Here is a 27,077-nt window from a genome sequence, read left to right on the forward strand (position 1 = left end):
GAGGGCTTGGAGGGCAGGGCACATATCCTGTTCAGTGTCTGCAATCTAACAGGGGCTCTGTAGACATTTGCTGAGTGAACGAAGGGAGGAATGATGAAACAGTGTGGTTTTAGTGAATTGAGCGGGAACTTCTAAGTCAAAGCAGTTTAGTTTTAAAATCTAGGTGCTGCTGGGGAATTTTAAAAACTTTTTGAGTCTCATTATCTTCGTTATTAGTATGGGGGTACTAATACTTACTGATAGGGATATGGTGAGAATTACATGGGATAATTTATATGAAACTAAATAAGACTTAACAATGCCATCCGATCAATATTTATTGAGAAGCTACTTTACACCAGGCTTTAGGAATACAAAGATAAATAAGATCCACTCTCTGTCTCTAAGGATCTCACTTTCTAGGGCGGAAGGCAGACATCTGAACAGATAACATAATTGCAATGAAATATAATAAGGCCTACCTTAGGCTAAGAAAAGGATGCCAGGAGTGCACAGAGAAGGGGCAGTCCTGTAAGCCAGATGACAGAATGGCATTAGGGAATACTTCCTGGAGGAAGTGACGCTTAAGCTCAATCACGAACAATGCTGCACAGTGAGGTGAAGAAGGAAGAGAAAGGAATTCCAAACAGAGGGAATAACAGGCTTCCTCTGCAGCTGTGTTTTTCTAGTTCCTATGCCTGTACAGTTCCCTTGCTGAAAATATACTCCAGTCTGACTGATAAGAGCAAAAACACCCTCTTTGCTCTTGTCAGACTCCTGAAGGCTGGATCTTGCTCTGAATTTCCTCAGCTATTGGCTGGGTTCTCTGTAAACCAAACAGGCTTTCAGGAACCTTGCTGGAGCCACCTGCCTGATTCCTTCCTCACTTTCTCCTTTCTTCCTTTCCTTCATCCTTCCTCCATTCATTAAACATTTACTGTGTTTACATGTGTAAGCCAGGGGTTGTACCTGGAGATATAGAGGATCAAAGCATATTTCTAACTCTCAAATCATATTTCTAAATCAAGTGCAAGGTAGCAGCAAATGATGGCCTATTGACTAGATCTTCCTGTTTTTTTTGTAAATAAAGTTATATTTGAACACACCCATTTATTTGTGTATTGTCTATGGTCACTTTCATAATACAACTGAAGTGTTGAATAGTTGAAACAGAGACCATATGTCTTTCAAAACCTAAAATATTTACTATCCGGCCCTTTATAGAAACAAGTTTACTGAGTCCTGTTCTAGTGTTTGTGTGGGGCGGAGGTGGTGGGGTAGCTGGACAAGTAAACTGGTGATACGGTGCAGCAAGGTGGGGAGGAAGGGCTCCTAACCCATACGTGGAAGGTCAGGGAAGAAGTGACAGTTAAAAGAAGTGACAACTAGGCTAAGAACTAAAGGGTAAAAGGAATTAAGAGGGGAAGGAAGATCATTCTCAGCAGAGACGACAGCATGTGCAAAGGCCAGGCAATGAAAGAAAAAAGCAGTTCTAGACAACAGTAAAGAGAGGAAATGATAACAGATGAGGCTGGAAATTTGGGTCAGGAAGGTCATAAAGGTCATTTCCTGAATATGAAAGCCATATTAAGAATTGTGTAAATATAATGTCCCTTAGGGAATTGAGAGTCATTGAAAGATTTTAAGCAGAGTAGTGCTAAAGCAAATGTGTGCTTTAGAAAGATCACCTTGGAGTAATCACTCTGCAGTAACATTTAACACTTGTTGGACATTTATTCTATGCAAGGTCTGTGCTAAATGTGTGGTACACATACATGTATATGGAAATGTTTACTGAGTAGCTAGACGGTATTGGATGCCAGGTAGAAAGAGGTGAAGAGTAGGGGCAGCTACGGATCTATGAGAACCAATGATCTCCCCGATGTATGGACAAGTTGAGCACCACCCACCTTTAGAGGCAGGAGGAGGATTAGGGGAACAGGAGTGACTGGAAAGGTCAGTGAGGGAATAAATACCAATAGGGAGCAGACAGTGAGAATCAGACATTGAAAGATGCCAAAGAGAAATGAAGTGAGAAGAGAAAGGGGTGGGGGTGGTAATTTATCAAGAAACAGGTTACAGCTGACTTAAAAGAGAACAAACTGAGTGGAAGGGCTGGGACGCAGGCTGGGTTACAGAAGTAAAGGACGTGACTGGAAATGAGACAACGGAGGTCATTGCCACTGTTTGAGAAATCTGTCCATTTCTCAAGCAATGAAAAATGATTGTGGCTGGATTTCTTAAAATTAGTCTGTAATTCAGCAGTTTTAGCAAGTTTTTAAATTCATGAAGTAAATTCCTCATCCCAGAGATCTGGTCATTTGATTCAATACTGGATATCAAATTACATGTACCAAATATGGTACATGACTAAATTAAAGGCCATTTCATTGAGCATTAGTTAGGGATGGTAGCTATAGTACTGAATTATTAGAAAATGGGGCAGCATATTTTAATGCTTAAATATGTAAACAGAGTAACTTGCAGGTGGAAGAAAAGGCTCTTTTGTCCTTCGTGTCACCAGATTAGAATTGTGGCTACTGTTTTTTCTGAAGGCCATTCATCCTTCTCAGATGGCCATGCCTGCACATGCCCTCATTTCTGAGTTTTCTGCCGCACAAGCAATCTTCCAAGGCTAATGAGAGCTACAAGAACAATTAATAGCTCTGCCAGCACCAGTATCGTACCCTGCATTTTTAAAGAGCTCAAAATATTAAATAACAAGTCCAGAGAACATTTCTCCTGGACCTCTCATTACATTGATTTTACAGGTGAGTAAACCGAATCATACAGAAGTGAGACAGTGGGCGCGAGAAGTCTTACTTCAGTTGTCTCTCACGCCACTGTGAGGCTGTTGCCTGTTATACCTGTAATTAAGCTGTTGTCTAGATAAAGAATGACTCCCTCCTGGCTTTGCCTGTTGGTTACCAACAGATTTTAAATGCCAGTTGTTGAAAAAAAAAGATTTTTTTTTCTAAAGTGGGTGTGTAACTACTGGCCTAAATGAGTTTAGAAAATTATAGCTGCACTTTCAATATAAAGCCACCTACTCAACTCAGAGCCTAGCCTGTTTCAGAAGGAAGGCGTAGGGAGTGTGACAGGTATATTTCTCTTATGCCTCTAAATCTCAGTAATTTTATAACATTTTCTTAAACAATATTTGAAACAGGAAAACATCATGGGGGTTATTAGTCTTACCCTTTAGGGACAATTTATTTTTCTGCTTCACAAGTTTAGCTTCCTACTTGGATCATGATATGCTGCTAAGATACTCAAAAGGTCATTTTTATCAGGTCAACTGCAAATGTGGCTCTTATTACAGAAAAGTTATTAATAAGAGGAGAAAAGAAGTAAGTCTATTAACATGTAAAATGTACCACAAAAATGAAAAAAGTTTCAATTAAATACTAAAAGATCAATCTTGCTCAAATCTTTGGTTCAAATGGATGACTTCCTAGAGCTCTGTGACTCCACTTCAATGTCTAATAGGCAGTACTCACTTTGACCTTCACTAAGTTCTTTATGAATATTACCTACCCAAGTGTACAAAAATGCTAATTCACGTAGGGCTCCAGGTATTATTTTTATATCTTACTCTGTGCACATTTTGAACAGTTTAACAGTGGTTAAAGCACCCCAAGTCAACCTAGACGGCAATTGCTAGAAAACACAGGAGATGCTAAAAAAAATAAGTTGGTATAATTTCATTCTTCCCCCCTTTTGATTAGAGTTTACAAATATGACTGTTAGCTAGAACATGGTGAGGCTATGGGTCAGTTTTCCAAGTAATATACACTTCTTAATACAGTCTTTGGACTACAAATCTACCATAACACTGCCAGTGTTTTGATGTTATTGGTATCTTTATTTTCCATTACTCCATGCTATGATAGATTTTACCTCTTCCATTGCCTACTGTAATTTGCTTCTGAAAAAACAATTGCTGGTAAGTAATATGCTGAAGGATGGTGATTATACAGTAGGATGAGGGGCAAGATCCCCATGATGTAGTGTGTGTATACACGTGTGTGTGTGAGCACATGAAGGAATGTGTATGCATTGTGTATGTAAATCATATGATATGTCTGAGAGCAATACTGTAACCTGCTTGAGGTCAAAGGTGATATATTGTTTACTGTTATATCCCTAGTAATTAACACTGTCCTTAGCATATTGAAAATGTTTAAGGAGTGTTTGTTGCATGAATGAAAGAAGGGTACTAATGCTCTACGTTCCCACTGGCAAAACAAGGCTTCCAGTTTAAAAATGAGGCCAGAGGTCCATCTACAATAATCTGCTGTGCATCCAGTTTTTATGGGGAGATTTCTACGTACACAACATTATGCTAGGAGTGTGAGAAAGGCAAGGAAATTGAATACACAGAACTTGGACTTGAAGTGCTTCCAGTCTAGTTGGGGAGACAAGATATATACAAGTGAAAACTTAACTCCTAATTCTAGACAGTGAATCATGGCATGCCAAATGTTATTTTTCATGCCAAATACAACCACTATATGAGATCAGAGAAAAGAGAGGCTGCTAAGGACTGGAGTCCTTAAGAAAAGCTATACAAACTGGGTAGAAACGGAGTTAGATCTTAGAGGATAAAAGACAGAGGGGAAGGAAAGGAAATAGCTGTGAGGGTTGAGGGAGAGTACAAATGAGCAGATCAAGACAAGAATAGATATTAATAGTTTGAGACAAATTTTAGGAAGCAGTCATCAGACTAGGAAAAGACATGATGATCGAAACATATATAATAAGAAAGTAAATCATCATGGGCATTTTGTACAATAATCACTTCATACTTAAACTCCTTAGTGAAAAGAAAAAAGGTAATGTTGAAACAGACACATTCTACATGTGGCAAAGTTGGGGAAAACAGGTGGGATGTCAGAGGACCATGGTGGCATTCCCAGAGGCTAGTGAGTAGCAGGTAGACATGTCTAACTAGACAGGAGCTGATGATATATGACATCAGAGGGAATGAACAGGTAGAGTGGGGCTTTGATAAGTCTTTAGACGAAGGGTTTCTGTGTTGAAGTTTCAGACTTTTGATTGCAACATAGATCTGACTTTTCCAAAGTCTTAGGTGACCAGATGTACTTTTGTAGCTATTCTTCGTACCAATTTCCATTTATTTTACATTTTTAAGGCTACATAAATGTCAATACTGTGTACAAAACTATTCTGCAAACCATGACCAGTTACATAAAGAAAAAGTTTGGAATTCTGACTTTCAGATATTTTTAAAAAATTGACACATCAATAAAATCAAGAATAAGTGTTAAGAGCCCAAAGGAGAAGCAATGATTGATAAATATTTTAAAATAAATGGGGGTCCTTCTTTTCTAACCATGCCTAGAAATTGATGTAAGAAATCTTTATTAAAGTTAATCATAGCCATGTGGATAAATCATCCATATATTGTGTTTATGTGTAAGAGTACATAGAACAGAGTTAACAAAAAAAATTTGTAAAGCTTTCAGTAAATACTTTGAAAGTTACTTATGTGAACCCTTTGAAACTCATATTCATGAATGGAATATTGATTAAATGAAACATTAACTCTTGAGAATGTTTCCTAAATAAAATATATCAATGCATGGATGTATTATGATATTTCAACCAACATTAATTATATCCTTTTGATGTCTCTACTGTCTTGTTCTAAAAAGCTAATAAGACCTGCACTACATCATAGTTAATAGGAGTGTGGTGCTTGTTGCTTAGGCAACAGAATGAATAAATGCAGGTCAGAATGTGGTTCAAGAAAAACAAAAGCTAGAATATGATACTGAGTGCAGATTAAGCAAGTCCAACAGATTTTTTTCACCATTAATGAAATCTATTTCTTAAAGTTGGCTGATCATATTAGTGTACTTTAACTAAGTTCATAATTAAATAAATTAGATTATGGAGATCAATAAATAATTTTTATAGACAAAGAAATTGATTTTTTTATGATACAAGCAGCAAATAAGTGGTGAACAGTATTTGATTATAAATGGTGAACAGTATTTGATTATAAGTGAAAGTATTTGATTATTCTGAATTAACCATGTTTTCTTAATTTCTGAATAATTATATACAATAATTGGAATTTTAAAAATAAAGACAATAATCTATGGAGAAGATCAGACCTTGGTTTTGTCACATATGTCCAGGATTTTTTGCCTCCTGGATACATTTTGGAGTGCTTATACATATTTCATTCATGAATGTTTTTTCCGATCTCCAAATACTTATTGGAAACATGTTTGGTTAACCTTTGCATTGGGCTTTCAAAAAGGTATTATATTTACTCAAAAGTGTTTAACATTCAGAGGAAAGTTATGGTGAATTAAAATTTTCCAAGCAGACAATCCAGAGAATCCAAAGACCTACCTAACTTCTCATGGGACCAGAATAAATTTGGACACAGGTTTGAGGAGTGGGAATGAGAGAGTCTTATTTCAAGTAGAGATAAGGAGAAAGAATAAAGACTTATCCAAATGCGCAGTAAATATAACGACAATGAGAAGACTTCCATTCTACTCGATGGTTCCTCTAATTCTTAGTGTCACCTGTTTAGTGTCCTAAGTCTGTCCTAATTCTGCTCAGTCTGTCCTAAGACTCTTATAGCAATTGAAGCAATTTCACTTTTCCCCTATTTTAATACCCACAATATCTGTCTAATCTGTGACAGTATTCTTAAACATGAGAAAAATAACAGTAGCTGTAGGTCTCATTATAAAAACAGCTTCATAAAGAGTTCTATGGATACAATTACATAGAGCTCATATGTCTTACTACATTTATGCAGCTTTAAAAGGAAAAGCTCATGGGGCACACATTTTTGGAGAAGCAGCAGAAGTTTAACAGTCTGAATAATTTTCAAATCTACAATAGTCAAGTCAAGCTTGGAGAAAATAATCTCTAATGGAAATAAAAAGACATGCCTAGCTCTCAGTACTGTGTTATCAATTTTGTTACTAATAGGCTTCAGGTGTCAGCCCAGCATTTTATTTAGAAATAGCTATTAATTGTTTCTGCAAGCCATTTTGTGCTACATGCCTATGTTATGTAGCTCTGTCTAAATTTAGGGATCAGTAATATGTGTGATGGGACCTTAAAAGCAAAGAAAGCTAATAAGGACTGTGACGTAGCTTAACAAGGGAAACTGATGAGCACTGGGGGAGGTATGTGAATTATCAGAAAGCTGTATTATGGGTCTGCACGTTTCCCCATCCTCCTTTCTCACCTATATTCGTCGCAGTGGGAAGTTTGCACATACCACGTTTAGATTGCAGGCAGACCAGTATTCAGAAGTACATGAATGTACTTAGTCCATCAGCCTCTCTTTCTAGATATTGACAGTTAATTGATGGAAGTGTTTGTTTTCTACATAAAGTAATAAACAATACCTCATTGCTCTTCAATCAGCATGTGAAGTAAGTGAAAGCTGTCTATAATAGAACATTTGAATCAGTTTGCTAACGAACTAAAGGTCACCCACACAATTTAAACTGCTTATTGAACAATTACCAGGAAAAAAAATGACCTGCACACCGTAAACATAACAAATTGTCTAATTAATTACTAAACGCTGATGCGCAAATGAAATAATATGTGTTAGGAATCTAGAATTAACTGAAGAGTTCTATAATCTAACTGGGTCTTCTGAGATTACAAATCTATAAAAATCACACAAAGAATGACAGGGAGAAGATAAATGTTAATCTTCTTTCACTGCCTATAAATAGTACTCTCACCGGTTCATTCATATAATACACATGTATATGGATGCACATAGATCTCATTTCTCAGCAAGTGCCTATATGTTACACAGTAAGTTCAGTCCTAAGGGCATCCGATTTTCTAATGCGGTTACGTATATAAAATTGACCGGTTTTGGTGCAAATCAGGCTGCCTCTGAGCCGTGTAAGACACATAAGAAGCAAAGACAGACAAAAGGCAGCTCCGTGGCCACAGAGAGCATCTTACCATAAACTGCACATTGTCAAATCCATTAGCCATCAGGTGGTTCTCGTACTGAGGTAGCCCAATGCTTTCCAACCATTGTCCCACTGTTTGGACAGGGCATCTGGGTCCTGTAAGAGGATGAAGAGGGAAGCGTTTAAGCAGGGAGTAGCCGTCCACGGGGTAATAGCGGTAGTCCTGGGCTGAGAGGTGGCATTGCCACATCATGCTCCTGGGAAAGTTGCTATCAAAGGAGCCCGCCAGCTTGACAGATTAACGTTCTCAGCGAGAGAGCAAAGTCAGAAGTAAAACATAGTTTGCCAGGCAGGCTGTGGAGTATGACTTGATCCTAGCTCCACATTTCTTACATATTAATCTTTACTACCGACCAGTACGTCACACAGCCCCCAAAACCAGGCAGCAGAAGAAGGCATATCAAGCTGTCGGCTTGGGCTGGTCTGCGTTCTGTGTGATTGTTGGAGTACTCCACAATGAGCAGTGCACGGCCAGCAGCCAGAATTCTTTTTATCAAGTACTCCTACACTCATCAGTATGCAGCTCCATGCTCCTTGCTCCCCCTCGCTCGCTCCCCTTCATTACCCAGCCCAGGCTACACCTCGCATTTTCAATAATAGCCATCAGATAAGGCAGATTTTTTTTGTCTGCAAGCTGTAAGCCTGCTGCTGCTGCTTCCTCCTACACACCCATCCAACCGTCAATCTTGAATGATGAGAGCAGTCAAAACAAATGCAGAAAATAGCAAGATTCAAAAGCAAACCAAAGTGCTTAAATCTGAATTGAATTTTCATACGGGTTACACGTTACAGAGCTATTTGTTGTGGAATTTTACGTTTCAAAAGAAACACCAGGAAATGCAAAGCTTTAACTATAGCTTATAGGGGAGCTCCTGACAGGTTCCCTTTTTGCTCTTCTTTCCTTTCCTTCCCTTTCTTTTTTTCTAAATGCAGCACAGATAAATGTTTCTGATCTAAAGCTTTACAATGTTTGGAGAACAATTATTCTCTTTCTTTACCTTGCTGTATCAAAATGAACCACTCTGAGGTATTTTTTTTTTCTTCTTGAATTGCTGCAAAATACAGAAACTGCATCGCAATCTTGAAGTCAAGATAATTCATTTCTCGTTTGCGAGGCTTCTTCCAAACAAAAATATTATTAGGCACAAGAAATCCTTTTCCTCTCTGATATTTATAACCCAGTCTACCAGGGTTGACATTCTAAATTAGCTACAGAGGTAACATTACTGGGTAGAATTCTTTAATAAAGAAGAAGAGCCCTAACCAAAAATAATTTAAGAATAACAGATGTAAATGTGTGAGTTTTACTGAATGGCAGACAGACTAATTTATTTAATAATTGAGAGAAACCAGAGATTAATAATAGAACCCATAGGAATAGATCATGGAACGAATAGACTCTTACTTAAGATTGAGAGAGAACTTGCAGAGAGGTTAGTCTACCCTCTCTCTTAATGCAGGAATCCCTTGTCACAGTGTTCCTGGAAGAATATCATCCAATTTAGGCTTGAATACTGCCTGTAACAGAGCTCTTACTACTTATCAAGAAGCCTCCATTTATTAGAAAGGTATTTTACTTCCTGGCTGACTCCTACTCACTCAATCCAGCTCTGCCTTTGGAGTCACACAGACTGGGAACACTGCCTTTAACACATAAAGTGTTTTAAAAATTAAAGATAACTCTCATCCCCCCCAGAATAGTCCTGGCACATAGTAAGTGCTCAGCAAATATTTATTGAATAAATGAAACATGACTTTCCTTCTTTCCCCAAACCTTATCTTTGTTTCCTTTCTCTTTTGAAGAACATTGTCAACCTCCCTAGCACACAGATATTAAACTGCAAAACATCTTGCACTCCCCTTCTCACCGCTGACATCAGTTCCCAAGTTCCACTCATCCCTCATCGTAGTATCTCTTGCATCCATTTTCTTGATTTGAATTCCTCTTTCATATTTATGGAACTGACATCTAGTGTGATTTTGCTCTCTTAGTTCAGGCCCACCTGGTGTAATACAACTATGGCCTCTGTGTTTGTCTTCTTACCTCTGATTTTTAAAAATCTACTTTATACGTGAATGTCGCAATAATCTCTTTAAGACAGTTTTGATTATCACTCCTTGTTTAAAAACTCTGGCATGCCTTCAGTTGGCTTCAAAATAAACTCCCAACTCCTTTGATGACATTTTGGGGTCTTCATGATTTCTACAAATCCTCTAATTTTATTTCCGTTCCCCCAGTGCTCCAAGCATGTGGGATTACTGGCTTGTCTTTAATGGCAGCCTGTAACATACTTGGGTTTCTTTTATGATGTCCCCACATTTATGCCTCTTCTTTGGCTTTGGATCAGATGATATTTCCTTTATGAAACCCTTTCTAGTTCCCCTAACAGGAATGTTTTAAGTGGCATTTACAGACTATTATAACAAATATTTTTTGTCTAACATTATAGTTATTTGTGTACAAGATGTATTTTTTGAATGTAGGAATATGTCTTGCTAATATTAAAAGTAGTAAGGATTCTTTATGTACCTGCTAAATCAAATAATGCAATTTTCATTTCACAATCCAAACTATATAAAATCTTCCTAGTTTCAGATTTAAATTTTTTAAAGTCTATCCCAAGTCTCTGAATTTTTTATTTAAAGAAGATATCTAGGTTTTTAAATAGAAACAATTGGGTTCTAGATCTCTTAAGAAGGTCAAAAAGTTTGTAGCAGTTTAGGAATCTGTTTTAAGGAATTCAGGTTGCTCAATATTACCTATATGAGAAGTTGATAGCAAGACACTATTTGTCCTTGGCCAGCTCTAAAGCTGGTACACGGTGGAGTTAAAGGTAGGCGCCAATTACAGCCTCTCCTAGGATCACATCCACATTGTTCCTCTTGATCATTTTAAGCTACGAGTAGGTGGATAAGCTACACAAAGATCGAGCAAACATGACAATAATTTTTTGGTTTGGTAAAGCATATGCTGATTGGCCAGCTCCTCAAATCTCATCTCATCTCCTAAGATGCAAACCAGGGACCAAGTACCTAGAAGAGTGCTACACACATTCTAGGCATTAAATTGCCTTTGTTAAATGAATGAACACATGACATTGGAAATGGCTTTCATGAGATTTTCATTTCTTAAAAGAAAGAGAGAAGGAGAGAGAGAGTGAGAGTGAGAATGAGAGTATGAGAGAGAGAGAGAGAGACAGAGACCTTATTTCAAGTTCCAGGCTGCTGTACAGAAACAGCTCAGAGAGAATACTGGTTACTAATCACTTTACAAATCTTTATACAGACTGACTGAATTTTATTCTTTTAACTATTCAATCATTCAGTTTCAACTCAGTAATTCTCATACGTTGGTGAAAGGTTTTAATGCAGTGGGGAAGTGAATTGGGAGAAACTGGGGTAGGAGGAGGTGGTGAGGGAGAGGAAGGAAGAAGAATGAGACCTTGAATCATGCTGTTTCTGGTTTTGTTGAAGTATTTTCTCATGAGCCAAACCACTGAAAGAACCCTTGTTTGGGTCTGAAGATCACTTTTTAAATAGTGTTTACATACATTTCTTACTTTACTTGCAATACTTTCTTGGAGTCTTAAAATTCTTAAGCATGACATCACATTATTGGGCAGGTCTCTTTATTCAACTAGAACTTCTTTAAGTTCCAAAAGGAAGATAAGAGGAGGGAAAGAAGAACTAACAGTTGTTACTCAGGGCTACTATGTTCCAGGCAGTGTGGTGTGGATTATTAGCCCCACTTACAGATAAGGAAACTGAAGTTCAGTGTATGTGATGAAACCAGGAATTTCTTTTGCATAGTCTTTTAAAAAATAATTCTGGGGGTTCCACTTCCAGAATGGCAAGGTGAGAAGCTCCATGGACCTTCTCCCCAGCCAAACAAACATAACTGGGAAAAATTGTATAAAAATCCAAAACAAAACCACCATTTAAAGTCTCTGGAAATTGTCCTAAGAACATACAGAGGATGAAGAAAGATTTATTCAAGAAAATCTACTAAAACTTGGTAAGAACAGAGAGCGTCTATGGCACTTGAGCCATGACCTGTTCCCTCCCACCCTTCCTTCCCTAGCTCAGCTTGAAAGAAGCTCCACTCTGGGTGGGTGTGCCCAAGAGGATGGGCTCCCCTCGCCTCAGAGCCCACCCAAGGGATATGGTATCTTATCTAAAGGGGCAGGCCAGCAGCATTTCTAATACTCTCCAACTCCAAGTTATAGAAGTTAAATTCCTGGTGAACACAGCTGAGAGGTCATGCAGCCTCTATTCACAAAGTGGAGGCTCTATCCTACCTGTGGGAGGCCAAGAATAGTGAGGCCCTGATTGCCCTCATTCCAGCTTGCTTGTAGGGCCGAGGTTGCATGTCTAGAAAGGCAGGCTGAGATGAGAAGACCAGGGGCTACCATCCCTGCCCAGTGCCCAGAGTAGTGGCTCAAAGATTTTGCCAAAGCGTCCTTAAATACAGACAGCTCTATCTCAAGGAATTGATTTTATTTGAAATAGAGTATGAGGAAGTTCAAGCTCAAGGTGATTATTAAAAACAATGGAGATTTTGGGGTAAGTGATTAAAAGAAGGCATTAGGACAACCAGCTAAAGCTAAATGGTAGCCAGATAGTTTTAGAGAACAAGGGAAAGACATAGTTCAGAAATGCCCTCTTGGGGTAAGACCAAACTTCAAAGACTGGCCTCAAAAACTACTCCTGCCCAAATGCAATTGGACCAGACTCTGGAGCAATTTGTATATAAGGGAATTGTCAAAAACAAGAGAGCATCCAGCTGGCAATTAGGGAAAGCTAATACCTGAGTGTGATACTAAATGAGGCAGACAGCTTAACAGAAAGATTAGGGAAAGATACAAAGAGGACTCTGCTATAATCATTATCATCCCTGGATGACTATGCACATGGTCAAGGCTCTACCCATGAATGAAGAAATACCATGTAATATATCCATAAAATGGAATATTATTTGGCAATAAAAAGAAATAAAATGCTGATAGATACTATGATATGGATAAACCTTGAAAACGTGCTAAGTGAAAGAAGCCAGTCACAAAATAGCATATATTTTATGATTCCATTTATATGAAATATCCATAATAGGCAAATCTATAGAAACAAAATAGATTAGTGGTTGCCTCGCTATAGGGATGGGGAATTGGGAATAAAAGGGGAATGACTGTTGATGGATATGGTGTTTCTTTTTAGGGTGATAAAAATGTTTTAAAATTCACTGTGGTGATCATTGTACAACTCTGAATATACTACAAACTACTGAATTATACACTTTGGGTGAATTGAATGATATGTAAATTATATCTGTATAATTTACAGTTATTGAATAATAATAATAAAAACAATATAACAGTTCTTAAATTTTCTATAAATTTATAACAACACAAAACACACACATAATTGCATATTAAAATACACTGTTATTGTTTTATGTATTAGTATTTTTAGTGCTCTATTTTTTTTTCTTTTTCTATTTTTCTTGGTTACTCGTTCCCCAAGTCCCTCCAAACCATCCGTATCATCCATCTCTCATCAAGGTAATTCATGTTAACAAACTAGTATGTATCTTCACATGTATTTATCCATTGCCGAATCACACACACACACACACACACACACACACACACACACACACACACACATACCTCACAGCTATGTACAAATATATATGCATATATATATATATATACACACACACACATGCATGAGAAGTATATGTAGGGGTATTTTTGGATATTGTTTCTTAAAAATAGAATCTTACCACACATTTCTGAACTCTACTTTCCTCATTTGACAAAGCTTTATGAAATTCTAACAAGTAAATAAGCTCTAATTTGCTCTTTTAAATAGCTGAATAATAGTCCACACTGTGGATACACGATATTTTATTCAGTTCTTTGCCTGATATCTCTAGGCTCAACTTTTCATTTTCTTTTTTAAAAGTTCATATTTTGAGATAATTGTATATTCATGCAGTTATAAGACACAATAAGAAAGAGGTTCTGTATAGACTCACCCAGTTTTCCCCAATGGTAATATCTTGTACAACTGTAGTATATCACAACCAGATAGTTGGCATTGATAAAATCCATTATTATTCATATTTCACCAGTTTTACATGCACTCATTTGTCTGTATGTGTATATGTTTAGTTCTATGCAATTTTATCACATGTGTGGATTGTGTGACCATCACTACAGTCAAGATAAAGACAGTATCACTACAAGGAACCCTTCTGCTATCTTTTCATAGCCATGGCCATCTCTCTCCCTGTCCACTCTTTAACCTCTCGCAACTACTAATCTGTTCTCCATCTCTATCATTTTGTCATTTCAAGAATATTATATGAATGGAATCATACAGTATATAACCTTTGGGATTGGCTTTCTTTCATTTGGCATGATTTCCTTGAAATCCATACAAATTATTCTGCTTGTCAATAGGTCATTCCTTTGTACTGCTGAGGACTATTCCATGGTATGGGTGTACGATAGCTTGCTTAATGATTCAGCCATTGAAGGACATCTGAGTTGGTTCCAGTTTTTGGCTCTTATGAATAAAGCTGTTATAAACATTTTTGTACAGTTTTTTATGTGAAAGTAAGTTTACATTTCTCTGGGATAAATGACCTATAGCTAGCACCACACTTAACCATGAAAGACTGAATGTGTTCTTGCTATGTTCAGGAAACAAGGCAAGGATGTCCACTCTCACCACTTCTATCTAACATTGTACTGGAGGTTCTAGCCAGCACAATAAGTCACGAAAAATAAATAAAATGCATACAGGTTGGAAAGGAAGAAGTAAAACTGTTTATGTTCACATATGACATGATTATCTGTATATAAAATCTCATGAGATTCACATAAAAGCTACAGAATAAATGAGATTAGTAAGATCAATAGGATATAAGATCAATAAGATATAAGGAATACAAGATCAATATCGAAAATTATTTGTATTTCTATATACTAACAATAAACAATCAGAACTTGAAATTAAAAAATCACAATTTACAATAGCATCAAAAACATGAAATTCTAAGGAATGAACTGTCAAAAGATGTGCCAGACTTGTACACTTAAAATTACAAAGCATTGCTGAAAGAAATCATATAGGACCTAAATAAGTGGAAAGGTATACTGTGTTCATGAATTGGAGGACTCAAAATTGTTAACATGTTACTTCTTCCCAAATCTATCTGTAGATTCAATGTAAACCTAAAAAGAATCCCAGGAGGAGTTTTGTTTTTTGGTTTTTTTGGTGGAAATTGTCAAGCTTCTCCTAAAATTCATACAGAAATACAAAGGACGAAGAATGAACAAAATAACTTTTAAAAAGAATAATAAAGTTAGAGAAGGTCAATTCTTGACTCCAAGACTTACTATAAAGCTATGGTCATCAAGATAGTGGTGTATTGATTTAATACAGACATGCAGCTCAATAGAACAGAATAAAGGGTTTAGAAATTGACAACATATAGAAGATCAATTTATTTTTGACAAAGATAATTCTATGGAGAAAGGAGAGACTTTTCAATGAATAATGCTGGAACAGTTAGAGATCCATATGCAGAAAAACAGATTTCAATTCATATCTCATACCATATATAAAAATTAGCTAAAAATCATAAGCCCAAATATAAAATCTAGAACTATAAAACTTTTAAAAGAAAATTTAGGAAACTAATTTAGGAAAAATCTTGAACTTGGGTTAGGCAAAAAAAGTGCAATTGTAAAAGAAAAAATGATCATTAGGATTCATGAAAAAAAATTTTTTAATTCCGCTCTTTGAAAGACACTGTTACAAGAATGAAAAGGCAAACTGCTGACTAGAAGAAAACATTTGCAAATTGCATGTGATAACAGACTTGTATTCAGAATATATAAAGAACTCTCAAAACTCAGTAATAAGGAAACAAACCAATTTTTATAATGGGCAAAAGATCTGAACAGAGATTTCACCAGAGAAGACATATGGATGGCAAATATGCCTGTGAAAAGATGTTCAGCATCATTAGACATTAGGAAAGTGCAAACCTACAATGAAAACCATAATGTGATACCACTTACTAGAATGTCTAAAATTTAAAAAGGCTGACCACACCAAGTGTTGACAATGATGTGAATCAGCTGGAACTCTCAGACAAAGCTGGTGGGAATGTATAATGGCACAACCACTTTGGGAAATAGTTTGATAGCTTCTTAGAAAGTCATATATACCTCTTTTACATGGCCCAGCTATTCTACTGTTGGGTACTTACCTAAGATAAATAAAAGCATATGCCGTGCAGAGACTTGAATACGAATGTTTATAGCAGCCTTATTTTTAATAGCCTACAACTGGAAACAGCCTAAAAGTCCATCAACAGGTGAATAAACAAATTGTAGTATACCAGCACAATGTAATAATACTCAGCGATAAAAAGGAACAAATAGTTGATGCATTCATCACACGAATAAATGTCAAAATAATTTTGCAGAGTAAAAGAAACCAGACCCTCCAGAACAGTGTAGATTCTGTATGATTCCATTTACCTAAAATTCTGGAGAATGCAAACTTATCTATACTGACAGAAAATAGATCAGTGACTACCTGGGGGTGGAAAGAAGGGGAGTGAAAGGGATTATAAAGGAACATGAGAAAACTTTTGGAGGTGATGGATATTTATTGTCTTGAGTGTGGTGATGGTTTCACAGGTGTATCTAATTGTTAAACATCATACTGTACACTTTAAATATGTGTAGTTTATTGTAGTTCAATTATACTTCAATAAACCTAGTTTTAAAAGTTTTTCAAAGGTAGGAAAAGGAAATAAAGAATGATAGGAGAAGAAAGTGACTCATCTTAAACAAAATTGTCAAGGAATGCCTCTCTGAAAAGGTGAAATTTGAACAGAGACTGGAACGTGGTGAAGGAACAAGCTGTTCTGGTATTTAGGAAAAAGAGAATTTGAGGCAGTGGGAAGAGTAAGTTCAAAGGCCAATATCCTACCCTATGTGGTAAGGGCATGATGATACTAACTCACTTTTGACATGTTCATAACTATTCTCATTGTATATTATGTAGCTATTGAAGGCCTAGGCCACTGAAATGAATGTATGCTTACTCCAGGGTATGGTCTGGAAACTGTTATAACTGTATTAAATTAAATCCATGATACCAGTTTAGGTCTCTAAAATTAATTTTTTCTTTTAAAAGTACAAGGCAATTCATATTCTGATTAATTTCATGTAATTTCTTAATTAGGTTCTAGTTAATTGGGGAGGGGGTAGGATACTTCTTTTGATACTTTATTAATTATTAATTCCTTCAGCATTGACTGATTTCTTCAACAAATATTTATAAAGTACCTCTTGTTCCTAGCATTTTGCTAGGCAGTGGGGATATAGCTTTGAACATCCCTGCACATATGTAACTTATAGGCCAGTGGAGAAAACTGGTTTACTACTTAGAAAATGTCAATTGAGGTTAGAGGAATTAAAACCTAGAGACATGACTTCTTATTGTGACTGTATAGAGAGGAGAATGAATTAGAGAAAACAGCTTAAGTGACTCCAGGTTCCATGAGCAAAAGAGAAACACTATCTGTTTCAATGAGGTGCCCCTAGGGTGAAGTTGATGAAACAGTTAAGATGGGTAAAATGATTTGGCAGAGGTGACTGTTATCAAATTTGTTAAACAGGAAAATGACATTTAGGAAGGGATAGAGGAGAGCCCTGGGACAAGAGTTAAAAAAAGAAACTGGCTAATCCCTAAAAAATGTAATAAATAGCTGTTTATCCTAGCACCAAGGTAACTGACATAAGGCAAATACTTTTCAAAGAATGTGAGTTTTTCCAGTGATCTAAACTATATATAAAGCAAGGGAGCTAATATTTATTACAGGTCAGGCCTTTTAAATATTATCTCATTATGCAAAATGATAGCAAACCTGCACTTACTACGGTCAGATTCTAAATGGTCTACATGTATTAACTCAAATTATTTCCATGACAACGCTGTGAAGTACTATTGTTATCATCTCTTTTATAGGGCAGAAAAATAAAATACAGAAAGGTCATATGTTGTTTAAAGTTGCACATTTGGACCTAGAACCCTGGTAGCCTGGCTCTAGAGCCTAAGATTTTAGCTACTACTCTATCCTGCTTCTTTGTTTCAGATGCACAGGGTACGAACCTTGCCCTTTTACAGGAGGGAGAATGTTTACCCAGACACATACCAGCAGGTTTGTTTTAAAAAGGGTTTCCCAGTTGTTCTGTTAATTCTCCTTCCCAGCCTTCATCTTACATTTATGATTCTTGGCTTGTGAAGTACAAAGCAATGAGAAGAAGCCAGAAGGAATACTGAGGGGTGGGAGAAGGGTGAATCCTATCACTTGTATATTTTTATTTCACCCTAACAAAGGGCTTTTCTGTGCTTCTGAGAGACTGCAGCTTCTGTATTGTTTCCACATGGGTGCTCAGCCTCTGCAGACTGAAATGTGTGGATGCCTGTGCTGTGTGTCTAGGAAGATGCTGCCTCCGTGAGAGGTAGTACAGCACGATGGTTAAGGGCCCAGACTCTGGAGCGGGTTTGCCTGGGTTTGATTCTTGGCTCTTCTCTATTATGTAAATATTTGCTTTTTCTATTCTTGAGATGGAGCATGTAGCAATATAAAGAGTACCTTTCTAGTGGGCAAGTTTCTGGGGCTTAGTTCCTCTTCAGTAAAGTGTGGTGACACCTTACCCCACCTATCTTATGGTTTTGTTTGAAGCTAAAATTAAATAACATATGTGAAAAACCACTCTGAGCTATAAAGAGCTATTCAAATGCTAGGGCTGTATAATTATCTCTACTGTCAGGAGAATATATACTTGTGTTGTTCATTCAGTCTCTCAATCAGTGTCATCAGTGCTCTTCCTTGCCCAGTTCTCTTTGTTTCAAACAGACAAAAATGCATGGGGCAAGCAGTCTGGACAAATAACAGAGGAAAGCTCATAGTACTGTGAAGTGATCAGAATCCCAAGCCCCATGATGTCATTAAGGGCTTGGTCTTGTCTAACATGCACCAATAGCCAGGTCTTTCGCATCAAGCAGTCTGCTCTTCACATTCATTTAAAGTAAGAAGAGAATAAAGAGTGGGGGGGGAAAGGAATGGCAAGAAAGGATAATTCTTATTCCTAGCTTCATAGTTAACAAATGGGTCTATTAAGTTATTCATTCCAACATATTTAAAATAAAAACTGGTCATTTTTTAAGAGACTGGTAAAAGAGCCCACTAAACTTCTTAAGAAGCCAATGTCCACATTTGGGAGAGGAATTTGCACATTCAACAAATAACTATAGCGTTGGTTCCTATGTGAGCCTGCTCTTCTGTCTTTTATATCTTGTAATACAGGTGTAGGAGCTTGGAGTGAACAGTGCTAATGCCTATAGGGTAGTGTAACAAATATCCTAACGATTTTATTTTAACTAAAAAGTATCAATATCTCATTTTTCCAATCCTAAATATCCTCTGAGCTGAGAACTATAAACTACATATCTATTTTCCTAATGGAGAAAAATTGACAATGAAAATTAGCAGGAAGAGAGATGATGCAATAAGAAAAATGCTTCTTCCACTGATAAAAGGACAGCCATTCTGAAACGCAAAACCAGAAATGCAAAGCAGAGGTAGCAGACAACAGAAGCAGCTAAGGGATTAGTTATTTCAGGAAATGTGGAATGTTGTGGGTCAACAGAGTTCTGGGTCATAAAGCCAAGATTCAAACAGGAAAATTCTCCAAGATCATGCTTTGGTGTTTAAATGCTAAGGGAAGTCAGGAGCTCAGATTCAATTTTCCCTAAGGCCTTGAATTTATTTTGAACTAAAAACTTCATGGAGCACTTAAGAAATACCAGCCTTTACAAAACAGATCTGACAACTTCTGCTCTGGGGTATGGTCTAAAATAGGAAATGAAATTTAAGCCTAAAATGCTAAAATCTTCCAGCAGACAACAAAAAAAATATATAGGCCATACCTGATCAGAAAAAAACTGTAATTCCTTTGATTTCATTCTCATTTTCCCTTATTTTAAGGCTTACTAGCAAATGTTTGAATCTTCTCTGAGAAGCTGTATACAGCCTTAAGTCATTGAGGGCCTCCTATGTGCCAGTCATTGTTTTAGGACCAGGGAGGAAAGGGAACTTGTTCTGCCCTCAAGGATCTTATAGTCTAGTGGGGAGAAAATTACCACGCAGGATGATGAATGCTATAATGGAGACGTGTACAAGATACTTAAAATGTAGAAGGAAGGCAAGGATACTTAAATTGGCTTGGGTAGAGAGTTTACAGAAGAGTCCATTTGATCTGTGACTCGAAGATTTAATAGGAGTTTGAGAGGCAAATAAAAAGATGACTGTGATAGTTAATTTATGTGTCAACTTGACTGAGCTAAGAGCTACCCAGAGAGCTGGTAAATGACTAGTTCTGGATGTGTCTGTGAGGGTGTTTCCTGAGGAGTTTAGTATTTGAATCTGTAGACTGAGTAAAGATCACCCTCACAAATGTGTGTGGGCATCATCCAATCCACTAAAGGTCTATTAGAACAAAAAGAGTAAAGCAGATTTACTCTCTGCTTGAGCTGGGACATTCATCTCCTCCTGTACTTCAGCACTGGTGCTCCTGATTCCTGGGCCTTTGGACTCAGACTGAATTACACCACAGGCTTTCCTGGTCTCCAGTTTGCAGATAGCAGATTGTGGAACTCAGTCTCCATAATCGTGTGAGCCAATTCCTATAATAAATATCCTCTTATACATGTCTATCTATACTTCCTATTTATTCTGTTTCTCTGGAGAACCCTGACTAATATAACGGTGTTCCAGGCAGAGGGACTAGTATGAGGGTTAAAAATGATTTAATTTGAGTAAAAAAATGATTTAAATGATTCATTATTACTGGAATTTGAAGGTTATATGTGCATGTCTGGGGAGGGTAATGTCATAGGAGATAGGGCAAGGTAGGTGGGTAGGAGACACATAATCAAGGAACTTGTATGCCAAGAAAAAGAGTAACTATTTTCTTTCTCAAGAACAGAGAGATATTTGCCATTTGCAACAACATGGATGGACTTGGAGGGCATTATGCCAAGTGAAATAAGCCAGACAGAGACAAACGCTGTATGATCTCACTTATGTGTGGAATCTATAAAATACAACAAAGTAGTGAGTATATTACAAAAGAAACAGACTCCCAGATATAGAGGACAAACTAGTGCTTACCAGTGAGGAGAGGGAAGTGGGGGAGGAGCACAGGAGGGTAGGGGATTAAGAGGTACAAATTATCATATATAAAATAAGCTACAATGATATACTGTACAACACAGGGAATATAGACAATATTTTATAATAACTATAAATTGAGTATAACCTTTGAAAATTGTGAATCGTTATATTGTATACCTGTAACATATAATATTGTATATCAAATACACTTCAATAAGATGAGAATAAAAGAAAAAAAAGAACAGAGAGATATGATCAAATTTTTGTTATACAAACATCATCTGGGAGGATGTGAGAGACACCATAATGACCAGAAGAAACTGGAAGTAGGGAGATACAGGAAATCTGTAAACCCTTCCTCTTATAGAACAAATAGACAAAATAACCCAAGTAAATATAGGGGACAGTCTCTAAGCAGAGGGGATTCCAAATATCCTCAGTCTCTTAGAACCTTCCAAAGTAAGCTCTGGTTGAAGAGCTGACTGAATTTCCTGTGAAAGAAATTTAGCTTGCCATGCCTCAACTGCAGAAGTTAACACAAGGGGTTGATTCTTCCCATAGAGAAGGTTTTGTCTAATTGGTTCAAACTTAGCTTGATAGTCTTGGCAAATGAACAACCTTTGATTGCCAGAAAGACAATACCAAAATTCCAAGTGTTCTGTGTATGCATTACAAAGTGGTGAAAAGGAAATTAATCTATGATTTTTTTTAAGATGAATGCTGTGAAGATTAAAAGAATTAATAAATATGGAAAGTACTTAGAAGAGTATTTGGCATACAGCGTTCACTGAACAATTATAAGTAAAAATAATAAAAACCATTTGCTGTAATAATATTAGCTATAATTATAAATATTTACCCATAATAAACAGAATACATACAACAATGTTATTAATAAAAATTAATGTTATTAATAATAATTAATAATGTTATTAATAATTAATAATGTTGTTAATAATAATTGGCCCGAGTCATAAACAAATTTCAAAAAATCAACTTGGTGAGTCAGTCAAGTACTGTCTAAAATCCATGAAATACATTTTTGTTGTTGTTTTTTTGCGGTATGGGGGCCTCTCACTGTTGTGGCCTCTCCCGTTGCGGAGCACAGGCTCCGGACGCACAGGCTCAGTGGCCATGGCTCACGGGCCCAGCCGCTCCGCGGCATGTGGTATCTTCCCGGACCGGGGCACGAACCCGTGTCCCCTGCACCGGCAGGCGGACTCTCAACCACTGCGCCACCAGGGAAGCCCCATGAAATACATTTTTGAAATAATTCACTAAGAAACTGTGGGTCAGACTTAACACTCGTTGCTCTTTAACAGATGCACTGTGATTAAGTATGAACAAAGACGAGACACCGAATTCATTCAGTCACCTTAGCCTGACAATTTAAATTGTTCTGAAATCTCATGGGCAGGGTAAATACCTTCTGTGACAGAGACTTGTTTACTTTCTTGGTAAAGACAACTGATAAATCTCTGATTTCTATAAAACAGAAACCCTCTGCCTCCAAATATTTTCAACCTCAAGGTTAATGCTTATTTCCATTTTCTACCAAAATCTTGAAGATTCAGGGCTAAAGACTTGGTTTTGTTTCATTTTTCCCATCAACCATAAAATGTTTCTTTAGGTAAAGAGGGATGAGTTTCGAGAGAATTTGTACCTCAAACTTGTGTGTAATCCTTCACACCTAAGACAATCTCAGCAACTTCAAATACAAAAAATTTAATCTACTTCATATTGAAGCATTGGCTGAAAATTACAACATAAACCCAAAGTTTTAAAAAGGAATAGAACCATCTTATAAATGTTGAATTAACAGACCAAAACCTCTTTATACTATAATATAAACATGTAGTTAGGTAATTTAAAATAAGTTGAGATTCATAATGACTCAAAGTCATGAAGGTAGAAAAAGAGCTTTCTTTTCTGTTTTCTATACAACTCAGAGTCAAATCTGGGAATCTGTCATGGACAGCTGGATTCACCATGCAGTATCTGTCCTTTTCTTCTGATGATGACCCCAATTTTCTTGGGTCTCTTACCCCCTCACTCACTCTCAGTTCCTGTGCTTTGGAAAGAATTTCTTGCATATCATCTTCAGGGATGAATATACTCCTCTAAACCGCTGTGGTAGGTGGCTTGTAAGCTGGCCCCATTGATTACTGTTTCCTGGTATGAATAGCTTTAAGCAATTGGCCCTCCCCTTGAGTAACTTGCTTCTAACAAAGGGAATGCCTCAACATCATGAGGATTTCACTTCCATGATTAGAATACAAAGATTCTGTCTTCCACCTTACTAGGAGACCCTCTCCCTTGCTGGCTTCGATGAAGCAAGTTGCTACGTTGAGGCCCATGGCAAAGAATTTAGGAAAACTGCTGGCCAACAGCCAGCGAGGAAATGAGGCCCTCAGCCAAACAGCCCAAAAGGAACCGAATCCTGCAGATAATCATGTAAGTGAGCTTGGAAGTGGATTCTTCCTCAGTTGTGCCTTCAGGTGAGCCCCCTGCCCTGGCCAACACAAAGACTGAAGCTTTGTGAGAAAGCCTAAAGAAGAACCTGGGTAAGCCATGTCCAGACTCCTGACCACAGAAACTATGAGATAAAAAAAGGCGTGTTGTTTTAAGGTGCTAAATTTTATAGTAATTTGTTATGCAGCAATAGACAGCTAATACATCTGGCCACTTATGCTCCCCTGACCAGGGTATTTCATTCAGGGTTGAGCACATGACCCAATTCACAACAATAAAAGTTAAACTCAAAACAAGAGGCTTTTGTTAATCCACCTTTCCCCTGCTACACACACAGGGCATTGTGAGGACACAGGCTTGGTGGTGTTGGCATTCTTACTCATGAGAGAGACTTTGGAGCCTGAGAAAGAAGCCAGCGTGGAGGAGAACAGAGCTGAGAAAGGGAAAGAGGCCGGGTCCTAATGTACTCTTTTGAGACCTCAGGATCAAGCTGCACCTGAAACTTGAGTTTCCCTTAGATTTTTGGATATATCCCTTACATATTTTTCAAATATAAAAAAATCTGTTTTAGACTTTGAAAAAATACCTTTTTGCTTAAGCCAGTTTGAGCTCTAAGATCCAAGATACATCATAAAACAGCAATTTCATTTCTTGCTTTTGGCCTTGTAAACAATATTTTACTCTCTGTATAAAATAGTGATTAGTTGTTGATAGATCTAAAAAATTGGTGGTCAGTGAAGGAAGTTTTTACCCCAGCACCTCTTGATTCTAAAATAATTTTTTTTTAAGATTTATTTATTATTTATTTATTTTATTTATTTTTGGCTGCACTGGGTCTTAGCTGCAGCGGGATCTTTTGTTGCGGCACGCAAGCTCTTCATTGTGGTGCATGGGCTTCTCTCTAGATGTGGCGTGCGGGTTTTCTCTTCTCTAGTTGTGCTGCACAGGCTCCAGGGCACGTGGGCTCTGTAGTTTGCAGCACGCGAGCTCAGTAGTTGTGGCGTGCGGACCTACTTTTCCCGTGGCATGTGCGATCTTAGTTCCCTGACCAGGGATCAAAGCCATGTCCCCTGCATTGCAAGGTGGATTCTTTACCACTGGACCACCAGTGAAGTTCCTAAAATAAATTTTTAAAAATAAAACACTGGGGGCTTCCCTGGTGGTGCAGTGGTTGAGAGTCCGCCTGCCGATGCAGGGGACATGGGTTCGTGTCCCGGTCCGGGAAGATCCCACATGCCGCAGAGCGGCTGGGCCCGTGAGCCATGGCCGCTGAGCCTGCGTGTCCGGAGCCTGTGCTCCGCAACGGGAGAGGCCACAACAGTGAGAGGCCCGCATACCGCAAAAAAATAATAATAAAAATAAAATAAAACACTGGGACTTCCCTGGCAGTCCAGTGGCTAAGACTTCGCCTTCCAATGCAGGGGGTGCAGATTCAATCCCTGGTTGGGGAGCTAGGATCCCACATGCCTTGCAGCCAAAAAAACAAAACATAAAAAAACAGAAGCAATATTGTAACTAATTCAATAAAAACTTTAAAAATGGTCCACATCAAAAAAATCTTGAAAAAAATAAAATAAAATACTAAGATCAACTCAGTAGCATTTATATGGCTAGCTGGTATTAGAAAGAGCAACGCTGACACTGCTTTGTGTCACTACCTTGCTATAGTCACCGTGTATTTTGGTTTAAAAAATAATATACAGATAACATTTTCCAACATGTGACTTTCTACTGTGTCCACAGGATACTTTACTCTATGTTGGATTATTCTAGCAGTCAAATAACATCTTTAAGGTCCATGGATAGTTAGCAAAGTCTGCCCAGATTCTACTATAGTTGTATTAATATGTGAAAACTTCCTTCCTGTTTTTATGATCACAGCCTGAAATTTTACATGAATGTATCTATGTTTTCAATCTCAATGTATATATTTTGTTTAATGAATTTTTCTTTCTTTCATGGATAGACTATACTATTGTATCTTGAGCTTGTATTTTCTTCTCTATGGGGTTTCACAAATGTAGGCTTCTGCTGTGGATTATATCAAACATGGTTTAATTGAAAATAACTATGTACTCATAGTTCACCTAATGGGTCACGGATAAGTAACTTAGGACCATCCATGTAATAATACAACAATAAAAACAACAATATTTTTGTAGTTTTAGATGTGCTTTGAGTAAAATAGTGGGAACAAAAGTTTATGACATCCTATCAAGGCCAAGTGCTAGTTCAACTGTACATCCAAAACCAGGTATCTCTTTGACTCATCCCCAATCCTCTGAACTATCCATGACTAAATTCGTATCAGGATAATAAAAATAACGCTTTTGCATGACAAAGAATACCACATATAAAAACAATGTAGGAAAAGAGGTTAGCAATAATATAATAAACCTTAGGTTGTAGCATTCATTTATAGGAACCACAGTGATCCTCAAATCAAATACATGTTATGAATTAACTAAATGTGGTGATAAAAATAGGTTTATTGAGACTGTATGCTTAATCTCAGTAGAGCTGTCCATTTTAACTTGTTACATACTCTAGAATAGAATCGTGCATTCTCTTTCTTCCTTTCCTTGATTTTAATAGCATTTTGTAAGTAGAGGGTGGTTTAGGCCCATGTAGCTCTGGCAACTTTTCTAAGTTTAAGAAGTAAAAAGCAAACTCCTATGTGACCATGGGCAAAACATCTCTATGGGTCCCTTTCCTCACCTATAAAATTAGGAGACTCTATATAATGAGTATTTACCTTATAGGGTTTTTAAGAGTTTAAATGAGATAATACTTAGAACAGTGCTTAGCTTATGATAAATCCTCAATAAATGTTAACGGCCATTATTTTACCACTATGACTATTGTTATCATAGGCATCATCATCATTATATGGCTTTCAAGGGTCTCCATTATTGGGCTTACTCTTCCCCAACTTCATTCATATTCCCTTCCCTCCATATTAAGGAAATGTCTTCTTATACTCGTTACCTGCTTCATGCCTTCTTGACGCCTGTTTTTGCTCATGCTAGCCTTTCCACATGCTGTATCCTGTGGCTACCTCATCCTCATTTTCAACATCCTCATGGCTTTATTTTATTAGTCCTTCATTGTTCTTCCATGTCCTCCACAAGACCTTCTGGGGTACTCCCAGTAGGAATAATTTCTTCTTCCTATAAACTCCCACAGAACATCACTGGTGTCTCTTACATGGCGATTTTCATTTTTGATGTTGTGTGATACTTATGTATGTATATGTCTTATATTTCACCAGATTTTAAACACCTAAATGATGCAAGCCATGTCTTATCATCTCTTTGTCACAATAGTACCTAGTAGAGTGTTTCTTTTATTTGGTTCAC

The 27,077-nt window shown here is 37.2% G+C and overlaps 1 protein-coding gene across 25 annotated transcripts in view; it reads right to left on the minus strand.

The window, feature by feature from the left end:
* The window catches only part of ANKS1B (ankyrin repeat and sterile alpha motif domain containing 1B), a 1,184,309-nt gene that overhangs the window by 424,460 nt on the left and 732,772 nt on the right, over positions 1–27,077 (minus strand). For 9 of the 25 annotated variants that reach the window (XM_029204291.1, XM_029204289.1, XM_029204287.1 and 6 more), the window contains exon 1: positions 7,966–8,475. In XM_029204291.1, the coding sequence (XP_029060124.1) occupies positions 7,966–8,169 (204 nt within the window). In that variant the 5' untranslated portion in view covers positions 8,170–8,475. The other 16 variants (XM_029204271.1, XM_029204270.1, XM_029204269.1 and 13 more) reach the window with 5 other exon arrangements.

Source organism: Monodon monoceros, unplaced genomic scaffold (assembly GCF_005190385.1).
Source record: "Monodon monoceros isolate NGI ecotype Baffin Bay Population unplaced genomic scaffold, NGI_Narwhal_1 Super_Scaffold_6, whole genome shotgun sequence".
Classification (NCBI taxonomy): domain Eukaryota; kingdom Metazoa; phylum Chordata; class Mammalia; order Artiodactyla; family Monodontidae; genus Monodon; species Monodon monoceros.